General features: G+C 38.0%; 1 protein-coding gene across 2 annotated transcripts in view; it reads right to left on the reverse strand.

Annotated features, from left to right (window-relative positions):
* The window catches only part of LOC144970624 (alpha-1,3-mannosyl-glycoprotein 4-beta-N-acetylglucosaminyltransferase A-like), a 110556-nt gene that overhangs the window by 32978 nt on the left and 52578 nt on the right, over positions 1 to 25000 (reverse strand). For both annotated transcript variants that reach the window (XM_078910449.1, XM_078910450.1), the window contains exon 3: positions 19248 to 19317. In XM_078910449.1, the coding sequence (XP_078766575.1) occupies positions 19248 to 19317 (70 nt within the window). The remainder of the gene's footprint in view (positions 1 to 19247; positions 19318 to 25000) is intronic.

Here is a 25000-nt window from a genome sequence, read left to right on the forward strand (position 1 = left end):
AAGGATCCGACTCAGAGGGGTCTCGAACCCTATATCTTCCGATCCGAAGGTGAGTTAAATCACTACACCACACAGCCATATAAATGAATCAATAACAACAACAACAACAACAACAACAACAATGTAACCCGCTGACTCAAATGGTATTATGTTGGGGAGATTTGCATGGTAAAAATTGATTTTATAATCAAAATAAAAAATTCCGCACTCTTAAAAACGCATAGTAAACATTTGCAATAACTCTCAATTTCAGGAAAACATTAATGAAATTTGACGGTAAAAAACAAACCTTATGCATGGCCAAATTTGCACTGTAAGTTGAAATATGTCTTTGTCACAACCGAAATGGCACTCAATAACAAAAACCCACCATTTAAAACCAGAGACTATTGGATAGGGGCACCAGTGGGGAGTGAACCAGAGACAACGGGAAGTGCCAATCAGTGGGGATTGGAGCAGATAATATGGGAAGCGGGCACCAGTAGGGAGTGAACCCAGAACTTTGTAAGGTAGACACCAAGGGGAGTGAACCAAAGGCTATGGGAGCAGGGCACCTGTGGGGATTGAGCCTGATACTATGGGAGGTGGGCACCAGTGGGGAGTGAACCAGAGACTATGGGAGTGGGCACCAGTGGGGATTGAACCCAGAATTGTGTGAGGTGGACAAAAGAAGGGAGTGAACCAGAACAGCAGTGGAGAGCGAACCAGAGACTTTTGGAGGTGGGCACCAGAGGAGATTGAACAAGGGACTATTGGAGGTGGGTGTCACAAGCTACTTCTCGACCGGGCATTTACTGGCCATTACTATGACAGCAGCCATGTGTTCATTGGATTGAGACGCAATTACTCCCCTAGCGAAAGACGCAGATTTCACATCAACATGAGGCAAACCCTAAGCTACCTTCATCGCTATACCGGACAAAGTAAAATAAAGTGAACATCTGGAAGACACGCCCCATTACGCTATCTTCAAAAAACAAAGACCCATGTGGGAATGAACAGGACGCGCTAGAATTATAAAATACATACCTTACAACATTCTCTTCCAACAAAAATATGTTATAGAACGGACGTGTTTTATCCTGTTCAGTAGTGTGATATTCATTAAAAAAGGGTGAGTAGATTACATTGATCTAACTTTCTAAAATTTCTTTCTGATCTACAGTCTGTATCAACAGTTTTTTTCTGCATACTTTTACGTCTCTATTCCTATGAGGTTGATATGCATGATATCATTATGACTTGGTTACATGTAATGTGGACACATTTTTCAATATCATGGTTTAGCTAGTTTGTTTATCTAGTGCAGTCCGATACTTCTTAAGGCCAGAGTACCTATCCCTTGTTTACTTCATGCTACCTGGGCGTTATCATTATAAATATGGTACTTAAAATATTCATGAGTCTACACGTATAACGTTCGAGTGTTATACTATTTTATTAAATATTACAAGTCTTGTTTAACCCTTTATACTATTTGAATATATTATTAGGGCTGACTTTAGACCCTATCTATACCCTGTATGAGGGCACTCCAGTCCCGAAGACAGGCCAGGGAAGTGTAACACGGAGAAATCGGACGGCCTGTTTATATTTATATCAAACCAGATTTCAATCTCTTCCTAGTCGGACATAGGAAAAGCTGTCTAACCGCACCACTGCATCAAAAGACACCCTTACAATGAAGACCCGAGAGACGGCCAGTTCGGCTAAGGACCTCAGCTGCCACCAAGCTAAGAATTACAACAATACAAAAAAAAAAACATTGTTGTTTTTCCTTTGTTAGTGCCCAATGATGAATAATATCCATTAAAACATCTTTGAGTCACCTGGTCCTCCGGGTTGGGGGTTGGCAAAGGGTTATCACCCCTTTCCGTTAAACTCAAACCGTTACAGAAACACAGACAGACAAACCAAATCCTTTTTTTTTTTTAGCTTGGGCGACGGAAGAGTTTATGGAATTACAGAATTTATGAAGGACAACAGACAAAGCCGAAAGGACTCTGCTGACCCGATGACGTCTTCGCCAAACAAGCAGCTTCGAATTGCGTCATGGAACGTTCGCACCATGTATGAAGCAGGAAAAAGCTCTCAAGTTGTGACTGAGATGAGAAGATAACAAAGAAAGTATTGGATGGAACCCTCAGGGCAGAAGATCAAGGGGAAGGCCACGAGGAACGTGGAGAAGAATTAAAGAAGCTGATATACAGAGAAGTAGTAAGACCTGGAATGAGATAACAAAGTTAGCTCGGGATAGAGACGGATGGAAACTGTTTGTCTGTGGCCTATACCCTGACCCAGGGTGAAAAAGGCAATGATGATGAAACCCGACTTACTTTTATTGTCAATTATATTGGGAGTGGAACTTGTTTTATTCATTACTTATTGTATTCTGAAAGTTTTATCCTTACGCAGCTATACGAGCCATTAATCATTACTGTTTACTATTCCATGTAACATGTAACGGGGAATCATCGAATTTGCAGATCTCATTCTAATTAATAGGGTGGTTCTGTGAGTACAGGAGCTGACAACCTATTTAAAACGCCCGCGTGATGTGGAGAATTATTACATAAAATTTTCTTAAATAAAAAAATTAGCTCCACCTTAAATACCACATTACAGTGGACACCAGTAAGGATTGAACCAGATACTATGGGAGATGGACACCAGTGGGGAGTGAACCCAGAACTATGTGAGGTGGGCACCAGTGGGGATTTTTTACCAGAGACTATCGCAGGTGGGCACTGTTGGAGAGTAAACTAGCGACTATGGAAGGTGGGCGCGGGAAGTGGGCACCATTAGGAAGTGAACCAAAGAATATGGGAGTTGAGCACCAGTGGGAATTGAACTAGAACTAATAATAATAATAATAATAATAATAATAATAATAATAATAATAATAATAATAATAATAATAATAATAATAATAATAATAATACTTTATTGCATCCCAAAAAGGAAATTGTTTGTACAGACGTGTTATAATTTACACAATAAGATAAAAATACAATGGAAATGGATGTATATATAACAAAAAGGGAGCAGCTCTATAACCAGAGCTGCGCTTTATAATATGAATAATTTCAACACTGTAAAATAGTTAAAACTGTCACTATAAATTGAAAATTGAAAAGATTGCAAAACAAATAAATTAATAAATTAATATTTATATTTTTAAAAAGTAAAAATGAGAAATAATTATATAAAATGATTATTGCTTGTTGTTATAAAGCCTAATACTGGACGGCAGAAAAGATTTTCGGTGTCTCTCTGTTTTCGTTGAAATAGAGAAAGGGCGACCACTTCTTTCTGACATAATAATTGATGGTCTTAGTGGATGATACTGGTCATTTAATATTTTAGTTATTTTATTTATACAAAATTTCTCGTATAAAAGATCTACATCGTCAACATCATTTATATAGCGTTTAATGGATTTTTTAATATTTGAATTTATTTTGTTCCTTTCCACTGCTAAGCAATTGCCTCCCCAAGCTGTTATACAAAATGACAAAACACTTTCGATTACTGCTCTATAAAATAATGTGCAGAGGGTTTTATCTATTCTAAACTGAGAGAGTTTTGATAGAAAATATGTACGTCTGCACATCTTATGCCTAATTATTTTCAAATGTTCATCCCACTTGAGCCTGTCATCAATCGTTACACCAAGGTATTTGTAGTGAGGAACTCGCTGGACGAATTTGTCCTTTAATTTTAACGGTTCTATCGGTTCCTTCACTCTCCTAAAGTCAATCACTAGCTCCTTTGTCTTGCTTATGTTAAGCTCTAGGTGGTGGACATCACACCAAGACACAAATCTATCAATTTCTTGCCTATAAGCCACTTCGTTGCCATTTGTTATGAGGCCTTGAAGAGCGGTGTCATCTGCAAACTTTATTAAAGGTACACTCAGGTTTTGACTTCTACAGTCATTCGTGTATATTGTGAATAATACAGGGGACAATACACAACCTTGAGGAGCACCAGTATTTGTAGTTATACAGGAAGATTTGTTTTGTCCTAATTGAACATATTGTGCTCTCTCCGTAAGAAATTCGAGCACCCAAGCAATTATATACTTGTTTAAATTCAGACTAGTCAATTTTTGAACAACCAACTGAGGTTGCATTGTATTGAACGCTGAAGAAAAATCTGCAAAAAGCAATCTGCAATAGCTCCTAGCGTGATCTAGATGCCTGTAGATGTTGTTTGTAAACAGCAAAATGGCATCCTCTACGCCACGTCCTGGTTTGTAAGCAAATTGATGACTATCACTCAATGGCATAAACTGATTCCTAATTTTAACAAGAACAAGTTTTTCTAAAGATTTCATGACTATTGAAGTCAGTGCAACAGGTCTGAGATCGTTCATAGTTTCAATTTTTTCTTTTTTTGGAACAGAAATAATTTTTGAAGTTTTCCAAATTTCAGGGATCGAAACGCATTGGAGGGACCAGTTAAAAATATGTGTATAAACGGGGGAAAGCTGATGGGCACATTCTTTTAATAGTTTTCCTTTCAATCCATCCGGCGCAGCAGCCTTCCTCTCGTTTAGTTTCGAAAATTCGAATCTCGTTTCCTCCTCATTGACCTCAATAGTCATTTCATCTTCCAAAGCCCTGTCTAATTTATGTTTTTCATTTTCAATATCAAATTTGTTTGCTGTGTCGAAACGTGAATAAAATTTATTTAAAGTTTCAATTTCGATATCTTCTGATATAATCGTGGGCTTTGGATTATAGTTAACAGCAGTTTTAAGCCCCCGCCACGTGTCCCGTATATCCCCAGAAGAAAAGCATTTTTCAATTTTATTTTTGTAATTGTCTCTACAACTAGATATTACCCTCTTTATCTCTTTTTGTTTTGTTTTCAGATCTTTTTTTGTTTCCACTAATAAAGAGAGTTTTCTTTTGGTTCAATAAAAGTTTTAGATCTTTTGTTATCCAAGGCTTGTTGTTAGGATAATATTTTATTTCTTTTTTACAAGACACTAGCTGTTCACAGAATTTTAAATACTCACTCACACAGTCATTCAGCTCATCCACACTAACACATGATTCGATAAAAACATTCCAGTCAGTGCATTCAAAACAACCACGCAAATCTTCACACACACTTCCGTTCCAGATCTGTACACTTTTCTTTACTGGTTTTACACGTTTAAAAACAGGGCGGTAGGTGGGGAGTAGCAAGAGCATGCAGTGGTCAGATAAACCTAATGGGGCACGGGGTAAACATTTATAACTATTTTTAATATTACACAGGAATAAATCTAATGTTTTTTTTGTCCCTTGTCTCGCAGTCCACGTATTGATGAAGTCCCGGAGAGTAAAATCGTTACATTGGTTAAAATCGCCAGTGACCATCAATACGGCATCGGGTGACTTAATTTGAATGTCCTGTATTTCTTTCCTCAAAATATTTTTCGCTGTGGTGTTGTCTGATGATGGTGGAATGTAGACGTTGATGATGATGACATGAGTGTATTCCCGGGGTAGATAATATGGTCGTGACGAAACAGTAATAAATTGAATATAATCGTCACAATACATTTTCTTTATCTGACAGTTATTGGGGTGGCACCATTTGTTGTTAATATATGTGCACACCCCACCCCCAGTTCGTTTATTTACGTTAGTCCGATCTCCTCGAAATAGTGAATATTGTTCAATATTAAAACATGATGATGGTATGTGAGGAGATAGCCAAGTCTCTGTTAACGCTATTATGGAGGCTTGACGATAGTCACTATTAAAACGACACAGTGAAAACAGTTCATCAATTTTATTTTTCAGTGATCTTACATTACCTGTCACTACACAGGGTAAAAATGGACGAAAAGGCCGTCTGTTAAATTTTGTTTTTATTCCTCCTTTTCTCCCCCTCTTTCTTACTTTAATAAACGATGTGTCAATAGTGGGTGGTGGGGGTGACACGGGTTGGAGGGATCGGAGAGTCTCTGGAGTATAAGTTATCGATAGGCTTTTGGCAGCAAAATCACAGGCTAAAACACAATTTATGCTTATAAATATACTAATAAATATTAAAATCAGGAATAATATATACTTCACATCCATTTTGAATAAAAATTAGGCGTAAATTCCGACGATTGAATGATAAATGAATAAAAATATGTGTAGAAAATAGGTAAACATTCACAACACGTCTGTTGTCGCCGGAAGCCAGCGCCAGATTGCCAAATTAAGCAGACTGCACGAATTATTACAATAGATATGCATCTAAGTAAAATACTCATCTGTTCTATCCTCCTGGTCAATTGTACCAACAAATAAGGCACCAGTTGGGATTTGTTTTTTGTTTTTAAAGGTTTTACGGCGCTTGCAACACATTTAGGTTATATCAGCGCCAGTAAAAAGGAAGAAAATGGGACAGTAAAAAGTTATAGAATTACAATTAAAGCACCCAAGAGAAGGAAGACAAAGGGGAACTGGGAACAAATAGGGATCAGATGCAGACTCCAAGAGCAAACCATCAATGTACTTAGTTTGAGATCACCTATAAGTCTCATCCGGACACAACCACAAAATCCAACAAAGAGGAACACACTCAGATGCTTACATTATACATTAAAAATAAATATAATAATACATAACAGAGAGATGATTTACAAGGAAAAAAATATCTCCCAAAACAGTAACTATGCATTTGACTGTTTCCCTCCCAGCTAGGACTCCGAACAGGGCAAAGTAATCTCATTCCAAGACAAAGACGAAAGCATGTTGGAAAATGGATATAAGGGGATAGAAGACACAGTATGTACCTCCCTGCCCACTATGAGAGGTCAGGATCCCCGCCCAGACCAGTTGGGATTGAGCCAGAGACTATGAGAGCTGGGCACAGTGGGGAGTGAATTAGATAATATGGGAGGTGGGCACCAGTGATGGGGAGTGAATCAGAGAATATGGGAGTTGGATACCACTGGGGAGAGAACCCAGGAGAATGGTATGTGGACACAACTGGGAAGTGAACCCGGGACAATGGGAGTTTGTTATCAGTGGGGAATGAACCTAAAACCATGGTAGATGACACAATTTGGGTGTGAATCCGAGAGTATGGGAGGTTGACACAATTGGGGAGTGAACCTGGGACTATGGGAAGTTGATAACAGGAATGAACCTGGGACTATGGGAGGTGGACACAATTGGGGAGTGAACCCGGGAGAATGGCCGGTGGACGCAATTGGGGAGTGAACCAGGAACAATGGGAGGTTGATGTCAGTGGGGAATGAACCAGGGGCTATGAGAGGGTTACACAATTGGGGGAGGAGGGGGGGGGGGGCTGGACTCGGGACTATGAAATGTGGACATCAGTGGAGAGTGAACCCAAGGTTAAGGAAGAAGACACCCAGTGGAGAGTGAACACGTGACTATCTTAGGTTGACTCCAGTGTCGAGTGGACCTTGGACTGTTGGAAGTGGACACCAGTAAGGAACGAACACGGGACACCGAGATGTAGATACCATGAGTGGAAAATGAACCTGGGACTATGAGAGGTGGACACCAATCTGATATGTACACAAGACTATGGGATGAGATACTGGTGGCAATGGAACCCAAATTCACTGAACAATGGAAGCAAAATAAATCGTGCAAAGAATTCAAACACCATTTTACTCATACAAGGATTAAATAACACTACAAAATCCTTATTATTTTGTAATCTTGCATCAACTTTCATTTTCAATAAGTTTTAATGACTTAGAGATGCTTATAATGTTCTAAAATTGAAACCACAATTTCGTAATTCTACGAATTTTTCATAATGGTACGCAGGTCGGCATCCGCCGCCACCAAGCAAATCCGCACCAACCAGTCACAAACAAACCCATGATCTCCAACCCAAACCCGATCATTCCCCTCCTCCCACTTCCCGTCCCACTTTTATATGAGATGACAATACAGCCCGCTCTGTCGTACTCTAGAAAAAGCCGTATTTTAAAATTTGGCCAGAAAACTCGCGAAGTCCCAGGTTTGAGATGTTTTTTTTTCGTTTTGCATTATAATGGTAATTTAAATCGATCGATATTTGAAGGACGAGTTTTCTGGCCAAATTTTAAAACATGTTTTTTTTTCCCCCAGAGTACGGCAGCGCTGGTTCCAGACAATTCTCCCCACGCGTTTCGTGACAATGGACACGATATTCGGACCCTGGGTCAATATTTGGCACCCATGAATACATCGTCTTCTTGCTGCTACTGAAGTCAACGCTAAAAACACACGCAATGCCAACCACAGCGGCACAGACAGAGAAAAAGAAATAAAGAAAGAAAGAGAGAGAGAGGGAGAGAGAGAGAGAGAGAGAGAGAGAGAGAGAGAGAGAGAGAGAGAGAGAGAGAGAGAGAGAAAAGGGGGGGGGGGGGTAAACCGGTCATGGATTGGCACTATTATCGATTGTCTTCTAGATTCTTTTTTATCAACTAGAATGTCATATCGCATTTTGGCAAGGATATTATCATTTGGTTTTCTCTCTCTCTCTCTCTCTCTCTCTCTTTCTCTCTCTCTTCCCATCTCTCCATCCCTGTCGTTTCCTTCCGATCTCTCCATCTTTCCCATTATTTATTTCTCCTCAACTCTATTCATCATTCTATAAATTTCTTTCTTTTTATCTTTATTCTCTCTCTTTCTCTCTCTCTCTCTCTCTCTCTCTCTCTCTCTCTCTCTCTCTCTCTCTCTCCTCTATCTCTATTAATGCCTTTCCCCCACCCTTTCCATCTCTCATTCCCTTTTTCACTTTATCTCTCTAATCTCACCCTCCCTCTCTCAGCCTGTCTTCACTCTTCGTATCTACATACATATTTCTCTCCATATCCTCTTTATCTATCCTCTGTCAATCGTCCGAGCACAAAAATGTCTTTTGATGGCTTGCGGTGTAAGGGTTTTCGGGGGACTTGTTTTCTTTCACTTCAACTGGCGGAACTGAAGGTCGGGTCATAATATATCGTAACCATTGTTATCTTATAGATAGTATGCGTCTAGCTAAGAAGCTCATAACATTGCCATCCGAAAGTTTAACGGACCAACCAACACACACAACTATGTGTAACCATGAACTTTTATAGTCTGGTTAAATACAGTTTAGTGAGAATTACGCATAAACGTGGATGGCAAAAACCAATAACAAAGACCGGAGCGACGTCAACTTCGTTCTATCTATAGATAGAACGAAGATGACGTCAATCAGGTTTTTGTTGTCTTCTTGCCATCCATTTAAATGAGTAATTCTCACTAAACTGTATTAACCAGAATATAAACGTTCAAGGTAACACATAGTTTTGTGTGTTGGTCCGTTATATTTCAGGATGGCAATGTTGTGAGTTTCTTAGCAAAGCGCATACTATCTATAGCCTGACACTGACCAAAAAAGACGTCAAAAGACAAGTGTTTGGCCGCAAAAGAAAACTAATCGTGAGTTGTATTCAATAGTTCTACCAATGGAATCACTAGTTTCATTGATCACTACTAACGATAACTCACTGGACGCTGCATTAACTTTAAACAATGACGTCAAACTAAGTCCTATAGATAGAACGAAGATGACGTCACTCTGGTCTTTGTTATTGTTTTTTGCCATCCACGTTTATGAGTACTTCTCATTTAATTTATGAACCAGACTATAAAAGTTCATGGTTACACATAGTTTGTGTGTTGGTCCGTTATACTTCCGGATGGCAATGTTTTGAGCTTCTTAGCCAAGCGCATACTATCCATAGATAGATCGAAGTTGACTTCACTCTGGTCTTTGTTATTGGTTTTTTTTTTGTTTTTTTTTTTGTTTTTTTTGCCATCCGCGTTTATGAGTAATTCTCACTAAGCTGTATTAACCAAACTATAAAAGATCATGGTTGTAAACAGTTTTGTGTGTTGGTCCGTTATCCATCCGGATGGCAATGTTGTGAACTTATTAAGCCAAGCGCATACTATCTATAGGGTTCTCGTGTTAACGATGGCTACAGTCATATAACATTGATGCCATGCTATTATTTAAAATAAACTCAAAACATACGCACCAACAAACATAAATATGTGTAACCCTAAAAGGTTATAGATAGTATGCACTTGGCTAAGAAGTTCACAACATTGCCATCCGGAAGTATAACTGGCCAACACACAAAACTGTGTATAACCATGATCTTTCATAGTCTGCTTAATACAGTTTAGTGAGAATTACTCATAAACGCGGATGGCAAAAACAATAACAAAGACCTGAGTGACGTCATCTTCATACTATCTATAGTCTGATTACTACAATTTAATGAGAATACTCACAAAAATGACTGCCTAAAAACAATAACAATGCGCTGAGTGACGGTTAACCAGGTTGGTGGACGCTGTGAGTATTTTACCGAAACGCACAGCATCTATACGGCGTTTATAATACTTCAGTCCTCTGACAAATAAATAATAAAACATATTTCAAATTTTGAGAGATAACTCGTGCTTCGACTCTGAAGAAATAATAATTACAATAGTAAAAACGTACAGTTTGTACTTTTTAGCCCATAGTCACGACCCCCCCCCCCCCCCTCCCTACCATTTCCCCCCATACCTGACTCACTCTAACTTTAAATAAAACTTTAACCAAGTTCATAGCTGCATAAGGAAATACCATGTGCACAGTAGGTTAAGCAGCGAAAGACGCTCGGCCTGAGAGCAGGAAAGTGGGTGGCCACCCTTGGACTCCTTAGGGAGCAAGGGATTAGGTTACTAACAACTAATCAAAAATTCTCCTTAAAACATAACCACCTTCATTACCATTTTCATCTGTCCCCATAATTTTTAAATAGCCCAAGAATAACAACCGACCACAAACAAATAAATAAACCTGCAATACGAATTGTCCTTGTACTCAGCATCCAGCCAATAGAAACAATCTAGAAACTCCCCCCGCCCCTCAACCGCCCCCCCCCCCAACCTAAACCTAAGCCCCCTTCCATTAATGTATATCCATGCACAGATCCAGACAAAATATTTTTTTTTTTAAACTACTATCTCATACTACAGAAAGTCAAAATATTCCATGCAGCTGATAGGCTGAAGACTTCCAACTTCTACCAATCAAAACACACAGAATCCAACATCCCCCAAATTGAAACCTCCATCAGTCCATACTAAACTTCTCTAAACAACCTTCTATAGCTCTTAACCATCCAATTAACCAACTAACTGATTGGTTCCGGTTCACCAGGATCCACCAATCAGAACATCATAATTACCCTCCCTCCACATATAACAATACCTACATTAACCTGACACTTAATTGTATAATTCCCTAAAAGAGTAATATAATTACAAACTACCAACCCATTAGATCCCCTAGCTGCCCAATTAACCTCTCACCCTCCATGAACTCTTCAAGCAATATTAATAATTCTATATTTTACTTCATCTTTTTTTTTTTTAATAAATAAATAAATAAATAAATAAATAAATAAATAAATAAATAAATAAATAAATAAAATAAAATTAATGAAAAATATTAAGAAATCCGATAGTTAACGAATGATACAGAAGCAGTAAATGACATATAGCCATTCTACTGCTACTGACACTAAACATGTTGAAAATGTTTGATAATAAACCTAACTAATAAAATTGATACTCATTAAGAGGGTCATTAGATAGGATGGCCTGGGATTAGAAAAAAGAAAGAAAAAAAGAAACAGAGAGAAAACTCGTCCTTCAAATAACGAGCGATTAAAATGACCCTCATCTTGTCAAATGCTATCAAACCTGGGACTTAACGGAAATCTTCAAGGACGTCTCAGGTTAAATAGTTATTTCTTTTTTTTTTGGGTTAAGATGAGGGTCATCATCGATCGATATTTGATTGAATTGTACTCAGGCCAAAATTTTAAATACGCGTTTTTGTTGTTGTTTTAGTTTAAAGCACAACAGCAGCATAGAAGATATCGATAAAGCGTCTCCGCTCATCATCAAATCACACGCCTGCGCGCAACTCCTCCCCCCCCCCCCCCCCCCCACACACACACAACACACAGCAGACACATACACATTTATACCACACACCCACGAGAACACCACACTCTCTCACACACACACACACACACACACACATACACACGTACACAATACGCTTGTTGAGACGATAATAATCGACTATCAACACTTAATGTTACGTTTGACAGCTTTTCAATGTCATTAAACAGATTTAGCAAATCAAAATTACTAGGGCTCAATTATCACGCACCCCGCCAGTATCTGTCACATGATCATTCTCGTTGTTCGTAAAAATAATGTCGCTATGCAATTTTTGATTAGATGTTAACATTTTCCGTGACCCATATTATTCTTGATTATGCAAATGACGCGTGTGGTATATTTGGCCCCAAGACATGTCATCCGTAATCATTGTTTATTTGTTTCCTTGCAGACTCCACAAAATTAGACTATCGATTCATTTTCCATTTTAAAAAAAAAATGTCAGCCACGTTTTATTTATCTCTTCGCGTTTCCTAAATAAGTCACATTCGTAATGTTAACATGTTCTGTAAAGAACAAACAAATATCACATCGATGGTCCGTTGATCAAACCTCTGAAGTAGCCTTCTCGCCAATCCGCTGATCAAGCATCTGCCGCTGATCAAACATCTGATGTCTGCATCAGGTATAAGCGGTCCTTGCAATTATCATTGTATTTAGGGTTGATCAAATCTCTAATTTGTTTTGTTTGTTTTTAAGGGTTTTACAGTCAGGGGTGAGAATGACGGTCACAAAAAAGGAGGAAATTTATCATCGTGAAGATCATGACCCATCCATGCGACCATAACCTATAAATTTGAATTTCACTAAAATTTACTGAGATGCGATCCAAAATTTGTCTCGCAGCAATTTCTGACACAACTCGGTGGAATTTGAAAAGTTGAAAGTGTAATTACAACATTTGATGGTTGTAGTAGGGACGATGATGTGGTGGTGGTTGTAGTAATAGCAGTGGTAGGGATGATGTGGTAGTCATTGTAGTGTAGTGGTGGTAGGGATGATGTGGTAGTGATTGTAGTAGTAGTGGTCATATGGATAATTGTGTGGTGGTGGTTGTAGTCGCGAGCTGTGGTAGGAATGGTGATGTGGTGGTAGTTGTAGTAGTAGTGGTGGTAGGGATGATGTTGTGGTGGTTGTAGTAGTAGTGGTGGTAGGGATGATGATGGTTTGGTGGTGGTTGTAGTAGTGGTGGTGGTAGGGATGACGGTTGTAGTAGTAGTAGTGGTAGGGATGATGATGAGGTGGTGGTTGTAGTAGTGGTAGTAGTAGTGGTAGTAGGGTTGATGATGTGGTGGTGGTTGTAGGGATGATGGTGTGGTGGTGGTTGTAGTAGTAGTGGTGGTAGGGATGATGATGTGGTGGTGGTTGAAGTAGTGGTAGTAGGGTTGATGATATGGTGGTGGTTGTAGTAGTAGTTGTGGTAGGAATGATGATGTGGTGGTAGTTGTGGTAGTGGTGATAGGGATGATGGTGTGGTGGTGGTAGGGGAGATGTGGTAGTGGTGGTAGGGATATACCTATATAAAGAAAGAGAGAGAGAGAGAGAGAAAGAGAGAGAGAGAGAGAGAGAGAGAGAGAGAGAGAGAGAGAGAGAGAGAGAGAGAGAGAGAAACGACCTACAAGGAGAAAAAAATCCTCTCTCAAGGAAATTTAAAAACAAGAATCTTTATTTAGCTGTCTCACTTTCAGCTAAGGATTAGTATTATTATTATTATTATTATTATTATTATTATTATTATTATTATTATTATTATTATTATTATTATTATTATTATTATTATTATTATTATTATCATTATTATTATTATTAATTTCAAGTCTTGTAGAATTTTACAAGCTGACAAAGATTTTTAAGATGGGATAGAGTTGAGGGGCATAAAGACCTTCGACAACAATGCTTTGTGCTGTCTTACGTGATAACAAATAATGACATAAACCAAGGCCGTCTATATAGCACTATATAGATAGAATGCGCTTGGCCAAGGAGTTCACAACATTGCCATCCGGAAGTATAACGGACCAACACACAAACTCTGTGTAACCATGAACTTTTATGGTCTGGTTAATGCAGTTTAGTGAGAACAACTCACAAACGCGGATGGCAAAAAACAATAACAAAGGCCTGAGTTACGTCATCTTCGAACTATCTATAGAAGGCCTTGCATAAACTCGAACAAATATTATTATTTACTCAGTGACGGCAAGCATATAGAACTTTCATAATGTACAACAACAAAAAACCCCAACAAAACAAAACAATCATGTTAATTGTTTGAATTCTCTGCACGATTTCTTTTGCTTCCATGTTTCAGTGAAATGCGTTCTAATGCAATGAACTCGGTTAAATATTTTGCGTCAGTGAACGTAATAAGTGCCCCCATATATATATATATATATATATATATATATATATATATATATATATATATATATATATATATATATATATATATATATATATATATATATATATCCCACTCTCTGCCTTTCTCTCCCTCTCTCTTTCTCTTTCTCCCACTCTGCCTTTCTCTCTCTCTCTCCCACTCTCTGCCTTTCTCTCTCTCTCTCTCTCTCTCTCTCTCTCTCTCTCCTTCCCTCACTCTCTCCCATCCTTTCTTTCTCTCTTTCTCTACCCCCCCCCCTCTCTTTCTCCCTCAATTATATATATTATGCATGTATGTATGAGTTGGTGTTTGGGCGAGCGTATTCAAAATAGAGTTTATTTCTCTCTCTCTCTCTCTCTCTCTCTCTCTCTCTCTCTCTCTCTCTCTCTCTCTCTCTCTCTCTCTCTCTCTCTCTCTCATATATATATATATATCCTCCTGTGTAAAGCGACCAATATTCCTCGTAGGGGGGTTAAGACAATCAATTAGTAGCATATCTCGAAAGACATTGATAATTACAATCTTTACATTAAACTGTAGAAGATCTATACTTACAGTACTGATGCTCGTCTTCGCCTAATAAATTGAAGCTTACAATTCAACATTGATCGTCATTTAATACTCTTTTTCTTATGACACCATATACGTTTTGTTCAACTTTTTTTGTCCCATATATAAGATGACGCACATACACAAATACCCTCCCCCACATACATACATGCACACACACACACACACACACAGACATATATATATATATATATATATATATATATATATATATATATATATATATATATATATATATATATATAATATAGCAACAAAGAAAACAATGAACAACACAGCAACTCTGGACCATCTTTGAAACCAATATGTTTCTTCAATGTTGAATAATAGATATTTAATAATGGTTAAAAATCCAAATGAATATCGATATGTATAAACCAACATCACAATATTGTAGTAAAGAGAGGATAAAGTTTGTAAGGTTTCTACTGTTTGTTTACATATAAATATATTATAACGGGTATTCTTTCATGTCGGGTTGTTTGATTCATTCATGTTAAAATATTTTGTATCATAAATAGTAAGTTTAAATGCAACCATTTACGTCTTGTGAATGGTATATCAAACATAAAATAAATTTAAAGGAGCAGGAAAATGTACAATTATGAAAACAAAGACAAAGTTATGGTAAGACTTGAAGAAGAACGGAACATAGGCTAGAAATAAAATTAATCAGTAGATTTTTTTTTGCCTTAGACAGGCAAACTGGCATCTTTCACCTGTCTCTTCTTTCCGTCATCACTTTAATCCGACACAATACCATTCCCACACTTTCCTCCCCGCTAGTGGTTTCATATGATCACATGGCGGAAGGCCGAGTTCCGCCTATAATATATAGTAGAACTCTGTGCAATTAAAGTAACCAAGAAAAGGTAAACCAAATGGGAATTGGTTCAAATAGGAAACAGGTGTAGATTCCAAGAGCACACTATCAAAGTGAGATCACATAAAAGTCTTATCCAGACACAAGCACAGGTCCACACTAAGAGGGTTACACTCAAATGTTTACAAATCATATATAATATCTAAACAAAACATAATACAGTGCATAACAGAGAGATGATTTACAAGGAAAACAATATCATCTCCCAAAACTAACTATACATTTGACTTTTTCCCTCCCAGCTTGGGTATCCGGCCAGGGCCAGGACAAAACCAAGTAATTTCATCCCAAGACAAAGACAGAAAGCAAGTTGGAAAACAGATATAGGGGGATAGAAGACACAGTAAGTGCCTCCCTGCCCACTATGGAAGGTCAGGAACCTCACCCAGGATCAAAGCTCTAATATTTGTTCAGACGATTGGTCATCTGGTTTCCAATACCGAGAAGGACTGCGCTATTCTCTTAAAACTGATCAAAGCACCGTCAAACTAGGTGTGAAACAAAAACTTTTAAACTACGAGAGAATAATTTTTTTCATTCAAGTAAAAAAAATAAAATAAAACAAATTATCTGTATCTTCGCTAGAATGAGAATCTCACACTGCACCATCAAACCTGACATACATTTATTATATAACGATTCACTGTCATCTCAAAATATCGATAATGAAAACAACTAACTTCAAGAATGCGGTTTTATCTATTCTTTCTTTTTAAGGGGGTTGGGGATCAACATTGTTTAGAACAGCCAAAGTCAATTTTTTTTTATCATCGAGCACATAATTACTGGCAAATCTAAAAATTATGAAACTTTTTTCACAGATTGATTGATATACGAGTAACTTGCAAACGAGTTTTAATTAAGGGCAATTCAAGTGTCCATTGTTTCAAATGTTTATCTGATGGGGCGTAATTATGAGTCATTCATTAACCTTTGGCCTTCGTATTTGCCATAATGTGGCCGCTGATGGCTCATACAATTTGTCTTTCATCGGACATTTATTAGTGGACCGTAACATGTATAATGTATTCAATTCGTTTAGCGTAAAACTGAGAAGATAAGTTGGCAAATTGGCTTTTACCTGCAAACGGAACATATGTAATCAAAATTATATCAAAATTCTTCAGCCTAAACGCCAACAATGGATGCCACTTTCAACTCTCTTCGCCCTCGAATGCAAATACTCGGAATTGAGTCGACGTAGAGTAACATTCAGATTCAGATTTCCATCATATATGTGTTATATTGTGTCTTTGAGTAAGGCGCTCCACACACACACACACACACACACACACACACGCACACACACACAAACACACTGACACCACTCAACTTAGGAGTGAATAAATATCTGGCTATGGCCCGTGACGGGAATGAACTACTAGAAGTTTAGTCCCCTAAGGAAATGGAGCACTTAGAACATTTAGTATGATTTAAGTCATGCGCATTCTTGAGTTTTTATATAGCGCAATATCCACTAAACGTGCTCATAGCGCTTTACAAAGGGTCCCTGACCAATAGCAACACTGAATGAGACATGACGACTGTAAGGCGATATTACACGTTTGTTTTCGACAGAGACAACGCTATTAACGGCCCGGTACTCAGTGAGAGAATGTGAGTAAAGAGCTTTTTCCAAGGACTCAACTATCCACCGAGCGAGGCTCGAATCCAGGACCTTCCGATCCGAAAGCGAGTGTCATACCACAAGACCATATAGCCACATGATGAAAAAGTGATTGCTATGCTTCAATATTTTTGAAAGAAAAAGGGATAATTTTTTCATGTTTAAAGAATTAAACGCTCGAAGACCTAACCAGTCGTCGCTAACTCATTGTCAAGGTGAGTTCTGCAAGGTGAAGGCAGTTGCTAACCCACGGTCAAGGTCAATTAGTAACATCCTGTCTGTTGTCAAGTCAACGGTTACGGAAGCGAATCTACGATCGGAAGCTTTCGATCGTGAATTGATTGACCTTTGACACTAATGCTTTTGAACTCAGAGAAAAGTTGAGAGCTAATACTACTACTACTATTACTACTACTATTTCTTCTATTACGACAACTTCTTATATTACATTTCTATCATGTCTTTTATCTTCCATTATTTTCTAAAATGTTCCCGTATCTCTCACACGCTGACCTGCACTCATCATTCCTATCATACCCCAGGAACTCCCTACCCACTAACTCACGCCACGCCAACGTTTCATTCACACTCCAACCACCATTGAGTACAGACGATACAAATTATACTGCGTTTTATTTTATTTGTTTTACACGTTCATTTGTTTATTGTCGTGCTGACGAAGGATTTGTATCCGAAATGTCTATTGTCTGTATTGTTCCTATCCGAAGCCCTATCACTCTTTCGTCAGTATGAACTCAGAGAACCTATTTGTGTCAGTGCATGACATAATCAGTCGGAAGGTGAAAATTTTGGATTTGCATTTTTTTCTTTCATTTTCTGAAAGAATATGCTCACGAGAGCATATTAATCCTTATTTTAAGTAAATCGGGTTATTTTTCATGAAGATATGGTCAGATGAATGGGAAAAGTATCCAGCAACTTTTCTCAAAATTCATACTTTTTCAACTCGACTGGCTGTAAAAAGTATTTTGAAGTAAAATCAAGCTTTAATATTTCCCAAATATGTACAAAAAGGGTTGATTTAATCATTTATGAAAGATCTCATTTTTTGATAAAAAAATTGACCATCTCACTAAACATGGCAATACCTCAGTTCAAACCTTTTCACAATCCGACTGATTATGTGATTCACTGTAACATTAAGTTATTAGATCGGCATTCAGTTGCCAAAAAAAAAAAGCCTAAGATATCATCCACCTGATAAGACAGTAATCAAAGCTAATTAACTTAAATTACATTTGGTTTTCATTCAGACCTAATGTGATATAAAGAACGAACAGCATTTTCAATGATAAAGAGATGGATCTGTTTAAAGTAAAACTTCAATCAATTTCATGATCGAAAGTGTCCGGTCATGGATTCGAAGACGCTTGCTTTCCCGTTGACTTGACAAAAGACAGGACGTTACTTATTAACCTTGCCCGTGAGTTAGTGACTACCTTCACATTGCAGAACTGACCTTGACCGTGAGATAGCGACTACCCTCACCTTGCAGAACTGATATTTACCGTGAGTTAGTGACTACCTTCACCGTAGGGAACTTTGTGTAACATTCGCTCCAGACTGATTTCACACTTCCAAGGAGATTGGAACCTGTATTTTGACGTCACACTATTGACAACTCGCGATTCGCTTTCTTTTGGCGGTCGTCGCCTCGTATTTCGGCGTATTGTCAGTGCCAGGCCACGAGTTTACGACGGCTACATACAGGCATACCAATCCATCCGTTTGTCTTACCTTGCCAGATCCAAATTGTTTCCCACTGGTACAAGAGGGACTGACTCCTCGTTATCTTTCAGTTTCAGACCTAGAAACAAATGAAAAACATCAATTCGATAAATGGAATAATGATGCGGGTGTGTGTGTGTGTGTGTGTGTGTGTGTGTGATTGTGTGTATGTGTGTGAGTATGTTTTTACGTGTGTGCCAGTGTTAGTTTGTGTTTTTCTTTTGTAGTACGCTAAGAGCCTACGTATGGATAAAGCCCTATGTAAGTGCTTGCTATCATCATCATCATTATCATCATCATTATTATTATTATTATCATTATTATCATTATTATTATTATTATTATTATTATTATTATTATTATTATTATTATTATTATTATTATTATTATTATTATTATTATCATTATTATTATTATCATTATTATTATTATTATTATTATTATTATTATTATTATTATTATTATTATTATTATTATTATCATTATTATTATTACAATTATTATTATATATTATTATTACTATTATTTATCATTATTATTATTATTATTATTATTATTATTATTATTATTATTATTATTATTATTATTATTATTATTATTATTATTATTATTATCATTATTATTATCTATTATTATTATCATCTTCATTATTATTATTTTTGACATTATTATTATTATTATTATATTATTATTATTATTATTATTATTATTATTATTATTAATATTATTAATTATTACAGATCTGACAACCCGAATAAAGATGAGCTCATTGTTGAAATGGAAATACTAGCTAGTTAACGATTTCGTTCCTAAGCTACAGCGATCGACGAACAGATGTTCGTTTTCTTCCTCGTCGTTCGTTGTAAAAAAAAAATCCCTTTATTCATCCCACAGGGGAAATTTTTCATTACGTTCTATTCCAAGGGAAGACTGAAATAACCCAGGCGTCAGCCGCAAAGTAGCAATGAGCTAGGACGAGGTGACTTGCTCAAGGCCACACAGAGCAGCGGCGGGTGATCGAACTAGGTACCTTTCGGTTACGAAGCAAAGACCGTACCGCTGAGCCACGCTGTGCCCTAATCGTTAACTCGCTATTCTCAAACAACCGCAAAACATTGTCCTTTACAACGATGTTCGTTAAAACAAGCCCGTAAATGCGTCCAGTTATCAGATCTACAAAAAATATGCATGTCAGATAGATGGTTTGATGGCTAGATTGATCGACCATAGAGTACACACGCTTTCACCAAAACCTCGCTACATAATTTTGGTTTTGATTCATCAAAAATTAAAAAAAATAATACCTCATTTGTTGTTGCCATTTTTTGTGTATGGAGGTTCTGTCCCCGGAATGCTAATTGGTTATATTGTTTTATTCCGAATTTTGTTGTTGATGCTTTCTCATTTACTTTTACAACACCAGGATTCAAAGAGCGAATACCTCTCCCTCCCTCCCTCCCTCTCTCTCTCTCTCTCTCTCTCTCTCTCTCTCTCTCTCTGTCGCCCCCCCCCCAACCCTTCTCTCTCTCTCTCTCTCTCTGTCGCCCCCCCCCCCATACCCTTCTCTCTCTCTCTCTCTCATTCCTCGACTCATCCGATCATTGTTTACACATCACACAAGATGGCGGCAGAAGCCTGATGATGAGCAAATAAAAAGCGGCTATTGTCGTATCTGCCCTCTCATTTATAAATTTGTGGTGTGTTCGTGTGTGTGCGGGGGGGGGGGGGGGGGGGGGGGGGGGGCCGAAGATAGAGGAGGAGGATTGGACTGAGTGAACTTTAAAGCCAACAACCTTGTCTCTAGAAGTAGAAGGCGACCTATCCGATAGGCGAATAGATAGCCCATTATCAATAATTCATGATGTCCATCACAGCCAGCCAAAACGAATGGTCTTTGGCGAGACGGGAATTTGCATAAAGCCCAAAGGCTTGTATTTGTACAGCAGGCGAGGCAACTCAGAGAAAATCCCGCTAAGTAGTGATGGGCACGATATCGTTTATAATCGAATACGGCGAATTAATCAAGTAACAGGTGATCAGGTAATCTAAAAATCCTGGCGGTGAATTATATTTTTTACTCATTACCAGTCCGATAACTCAGTTGGTAGAGCACTCACTTCACACGCAAAGGGACCCTTTCATTGTCTTGAAAAAAAAAAAAAAAAAAAACTTTTTTTTCTAGCAATACTGAAGATGATCCATTGGGAGAGGGCGGAAGAGGTGGGGGGGGGGGGGGGGGGGGGGGGGGGGGGGGGGGGGGGGGGGGGGGGGGGGGGTAGGGCCTGGGATGGGGAGGTGGCTTTCCCATGTCAGGGATGATTGTGAGACCTATGCAAATTTGACCCGCGATTCCTCGAAGTCTTGGGCTTGGGACTTGAGGTTTATTTATAGTAGTCATTCGTAATATAGGGTGGGGGGTGAGGGGGGGGGGGGTCAATCTTGGTGTTTATTCTATCCCCTTTGTTGTCCTTTTAAGGTCTGCCCTCAACTAGTTAGTCCTCTCATGTCCACTTGTCATCTATCATCTTTTGTCAATTGTCTTCCTGGCGCGAAAGATTTAAAACTGGCCTATGAGAACACGTTCTGTCAAGTTTTAGGATGCACTGGAACTGGACGGAGATGGGGAGTTGGTCCCTGTTGGTGCTAAATGAATTTCCACCTATCGTATGATAGTGATAATATGTGGTTGCAATAATATATTGGTGGTGGAGGCAGTAATGAGAAGTACGGAAAGTATAATGCGAAATGGTGACGTCACATCTTCTACTCTTTTGGTTCCAAACTCCTGGGATTTGACCAGTCCTCTGGAAAACTTATAATGAAAAGGTTACATATTGAATCATAATGTGCATAACTTTATTAGTTTCAGTTAGTAGCAGGATGTTTACCGAAGGCAGATTCTTAAGATTATTGCACGTAAAAGAGCGAGGAAAGAGGATCTTTGATTGACGACCAGCATATAATTAGACTAGAAAATAAGATGCCATCAATCTGAAAGCAAATGATCAATTCCACACGGTATCCAGTCCTCCGGAAGAGCGGTTTTACACTTGCAGTGAGATCGGAACCAGTTTTTTGACATCACACTTGTGTTTTCTATTATGATGATGAAGAGATCAAATGATGATATCAAATGTTGGCGGCGGGAATAGATGCTGTGCGATTGGCTAAGAAGCTCACAACATTGCCATCCGGAAATATAACGGACCAACACACAAAACGATGCCTTTGTAACTAAGGCTAGAGATTTTGATCTGGACAAATTAGAATCAAACTGTTTGTTATGAGTTACAGTTCTTGAATCATGTTTTAAAAGCCATACGGGTCAATAAGCCGGGATTGATCCTAGATTCTGTGACGTGAGATGAACTAGTAACAATCATTAATCTTGAAGTTTACCCACTGTCTAAAACACAAGTTGTGATAAAAGGTACTTAATGCAAGACAATAAACGTCCTTTTGTTCCTTAACTCGTATGTAGAGGTTCAAAATCTTCACTCCTCACGGATTCTTTTATAATATCTTATGTCCAATACACGTACTTGTCAAGCGCACAACAGGGGGTGACGAAACTTATATAATGATTGTGACGAAGCAAGCTTACGTGCAGCTGTGCTAATCGTTACTCGCTATTCTTCGACTTCAAACATTGTCTTTGAAAAGAATCGTTAAACATTCCGAAAGTGCTTCGAGTATCAACTACAAAATTTGCATGTTCATGATGTTGCTTTGTTAAATTTAACATATAGTACACTAACTTCTCCAAACCTCCTATGTTAATTTAGTTTGTTTCATAAAAAATTAAAAATTATGAAACCTCAATATTGATGCTATATTTTGTATGGAGTTCGTCCACTTAAATCAATTGGTTATTTTTATCGTTTTGTGTTATGCTTACATTTGACTTTAAACCAATTCAGAGCGATACTCACTTCTACCTCCATCACGCTCTCTCTCATCTGTCTCTCTCCCTCCCATCCTCTCCTAGGCAACCCTCCTAACCATTCATAGTCTCTCTTCTCTCTTTCCCCATTCAATATACTTACTTACATATCAATACTCTAATTCATAGATAATCAGACATTTACATAATCAAAATGATGCGAGAAAGCTATAATGATGACAAATAAAAAGCTATAATTGTCGTATATGCCCTAATTTAATAAATTGTTCATCGTGGTGTGCGGGGAGTTGGGGGGGGGGAGTAAATAGATTAGAAAAAATGTAAAGAAATAGGATTGATTAAATAATGTTAAAAAGCAACCTCTGCGTCTGAAGTTTAAGGAGACTTAATGTAGGCGAATTAGAACATATCATAATTCAAGATGTCCGATCTTACCAGCCAAAATTTTTTGCGACGGGATTTGCATAAAGCCAAAGGCTTGTTTATGACAAGGATGGCAACTCAGACAAAATCCAGCTAGATGATTCGCACCGATAATCGTATAATCGAAACACAAATTAATTAGTTAAAGGTGATAGGTTAAAAATCTGAATGAGCTAATTAATATTTTTTACATCATAAGCCTGATACTCAGTTTGTAGCTCTTACACACGAAAGGAACGTTCCTCAAAAAAAATGTAACCTTACGTTTAATCGTAATACAGTTTAGTGAATTACTCTGCATTAAACAATAATAACAGAAAGATGAGTGCGATTCGTTCTATCGAGAGCGTCAGGTAATGTTGGTGTGGTCGATTCGGAGAGTGGGTCTTAGCAGTGTTTCAGGGGGGAACGAATGATATTATTCACATAATGTATGGATAGTTGGAAGTGGTAAATAAAACACGCAACTTGGATCCCCGAGTCTACGCTGGCATACTACAGTCATCGAGAATGGGCTTCAGCATCGATGGTGACGTTAGTTGTTTTTTTTTTTTTTCGATAAAAGCCAAAAGTTTAGACTTGGTGGAATTATGAACGAGATTTACGTGTTCGTGATAGCTCACGTAAGCCACGCTTGACACTGCACAATGCTGCGATTGTCGTACCGACTAAGGTTCCAAGTTCGAACCCAAACACCCGCACAATTTCATTCTCTATTCGGTTATCCCCTTTTCTATTCAAATAATAAAAAAATCTGTTACTCACCACGTGATCGATCCGTTACTTTTGCTGAATTGAAAAATTCACCCATACAGAGCGTATCGAACCTAAAGTCTCAATCATTAATTTTTGTTGTGTTGAGAATATTGGCTATTAATTAACTGCTGTCAAACCTTTCGCCCCGAGCTCGTTACCGACCACTCGCGGTCCCAAGAAGTGGGTGAGAAGGGATCAGTAATGACATTTGTTTGAAACGAATATTTTGTGTCCGGATAGCTACACTGTAGATCACGCTTCACCTCCGCGAGTGTCTCAATAAGTCGCAGGTTCGAACCACCACGCGCAAAATTTATCTCTATGTCTTCTGCACTTCATCACTCATATCTTTGTTACCAACTAATCCTCTCACTCACTTTCTGATATTTGTATTATACCTACCCCCCCCCCCCCCAGACAACATGGTGTCGGAGTAATTCAAATGTTAAAAATGGAATTTATGGCCGTTGGCACCTGTGGACTTTTTTTTTTCATTCGATTTCCTACCTAGAGCTCTTATTTCATATTCATAAAATACTTTCTTACATTCCTGCTCCATAAACTCATTTACTGGCTAATTCTTTCTCAATTTAATTGTCCAATTTGTCAAAAAGTGCATAGAATTTGTTTAGTTCATCTATTTATTTCAGGTGAGTTGATTGATTTTTTGTATGTAATT

This window comes from Berghia stephanieae, chromosome 4 (genome assembly GCF_034508935.2).
Source record: "Berghia stephanieae isolate SIO BIC M18660-M18661 chromosome 4, UCSD_Bste_1.3, whole genome shotgun sequence".
Taxonomy (NCBI): Eukaryota; Metazoa; Mollusca; class Gastropoda; order Nudibranchia; family Aeolidiidae; genus Berghia; species Berghia stephanieae.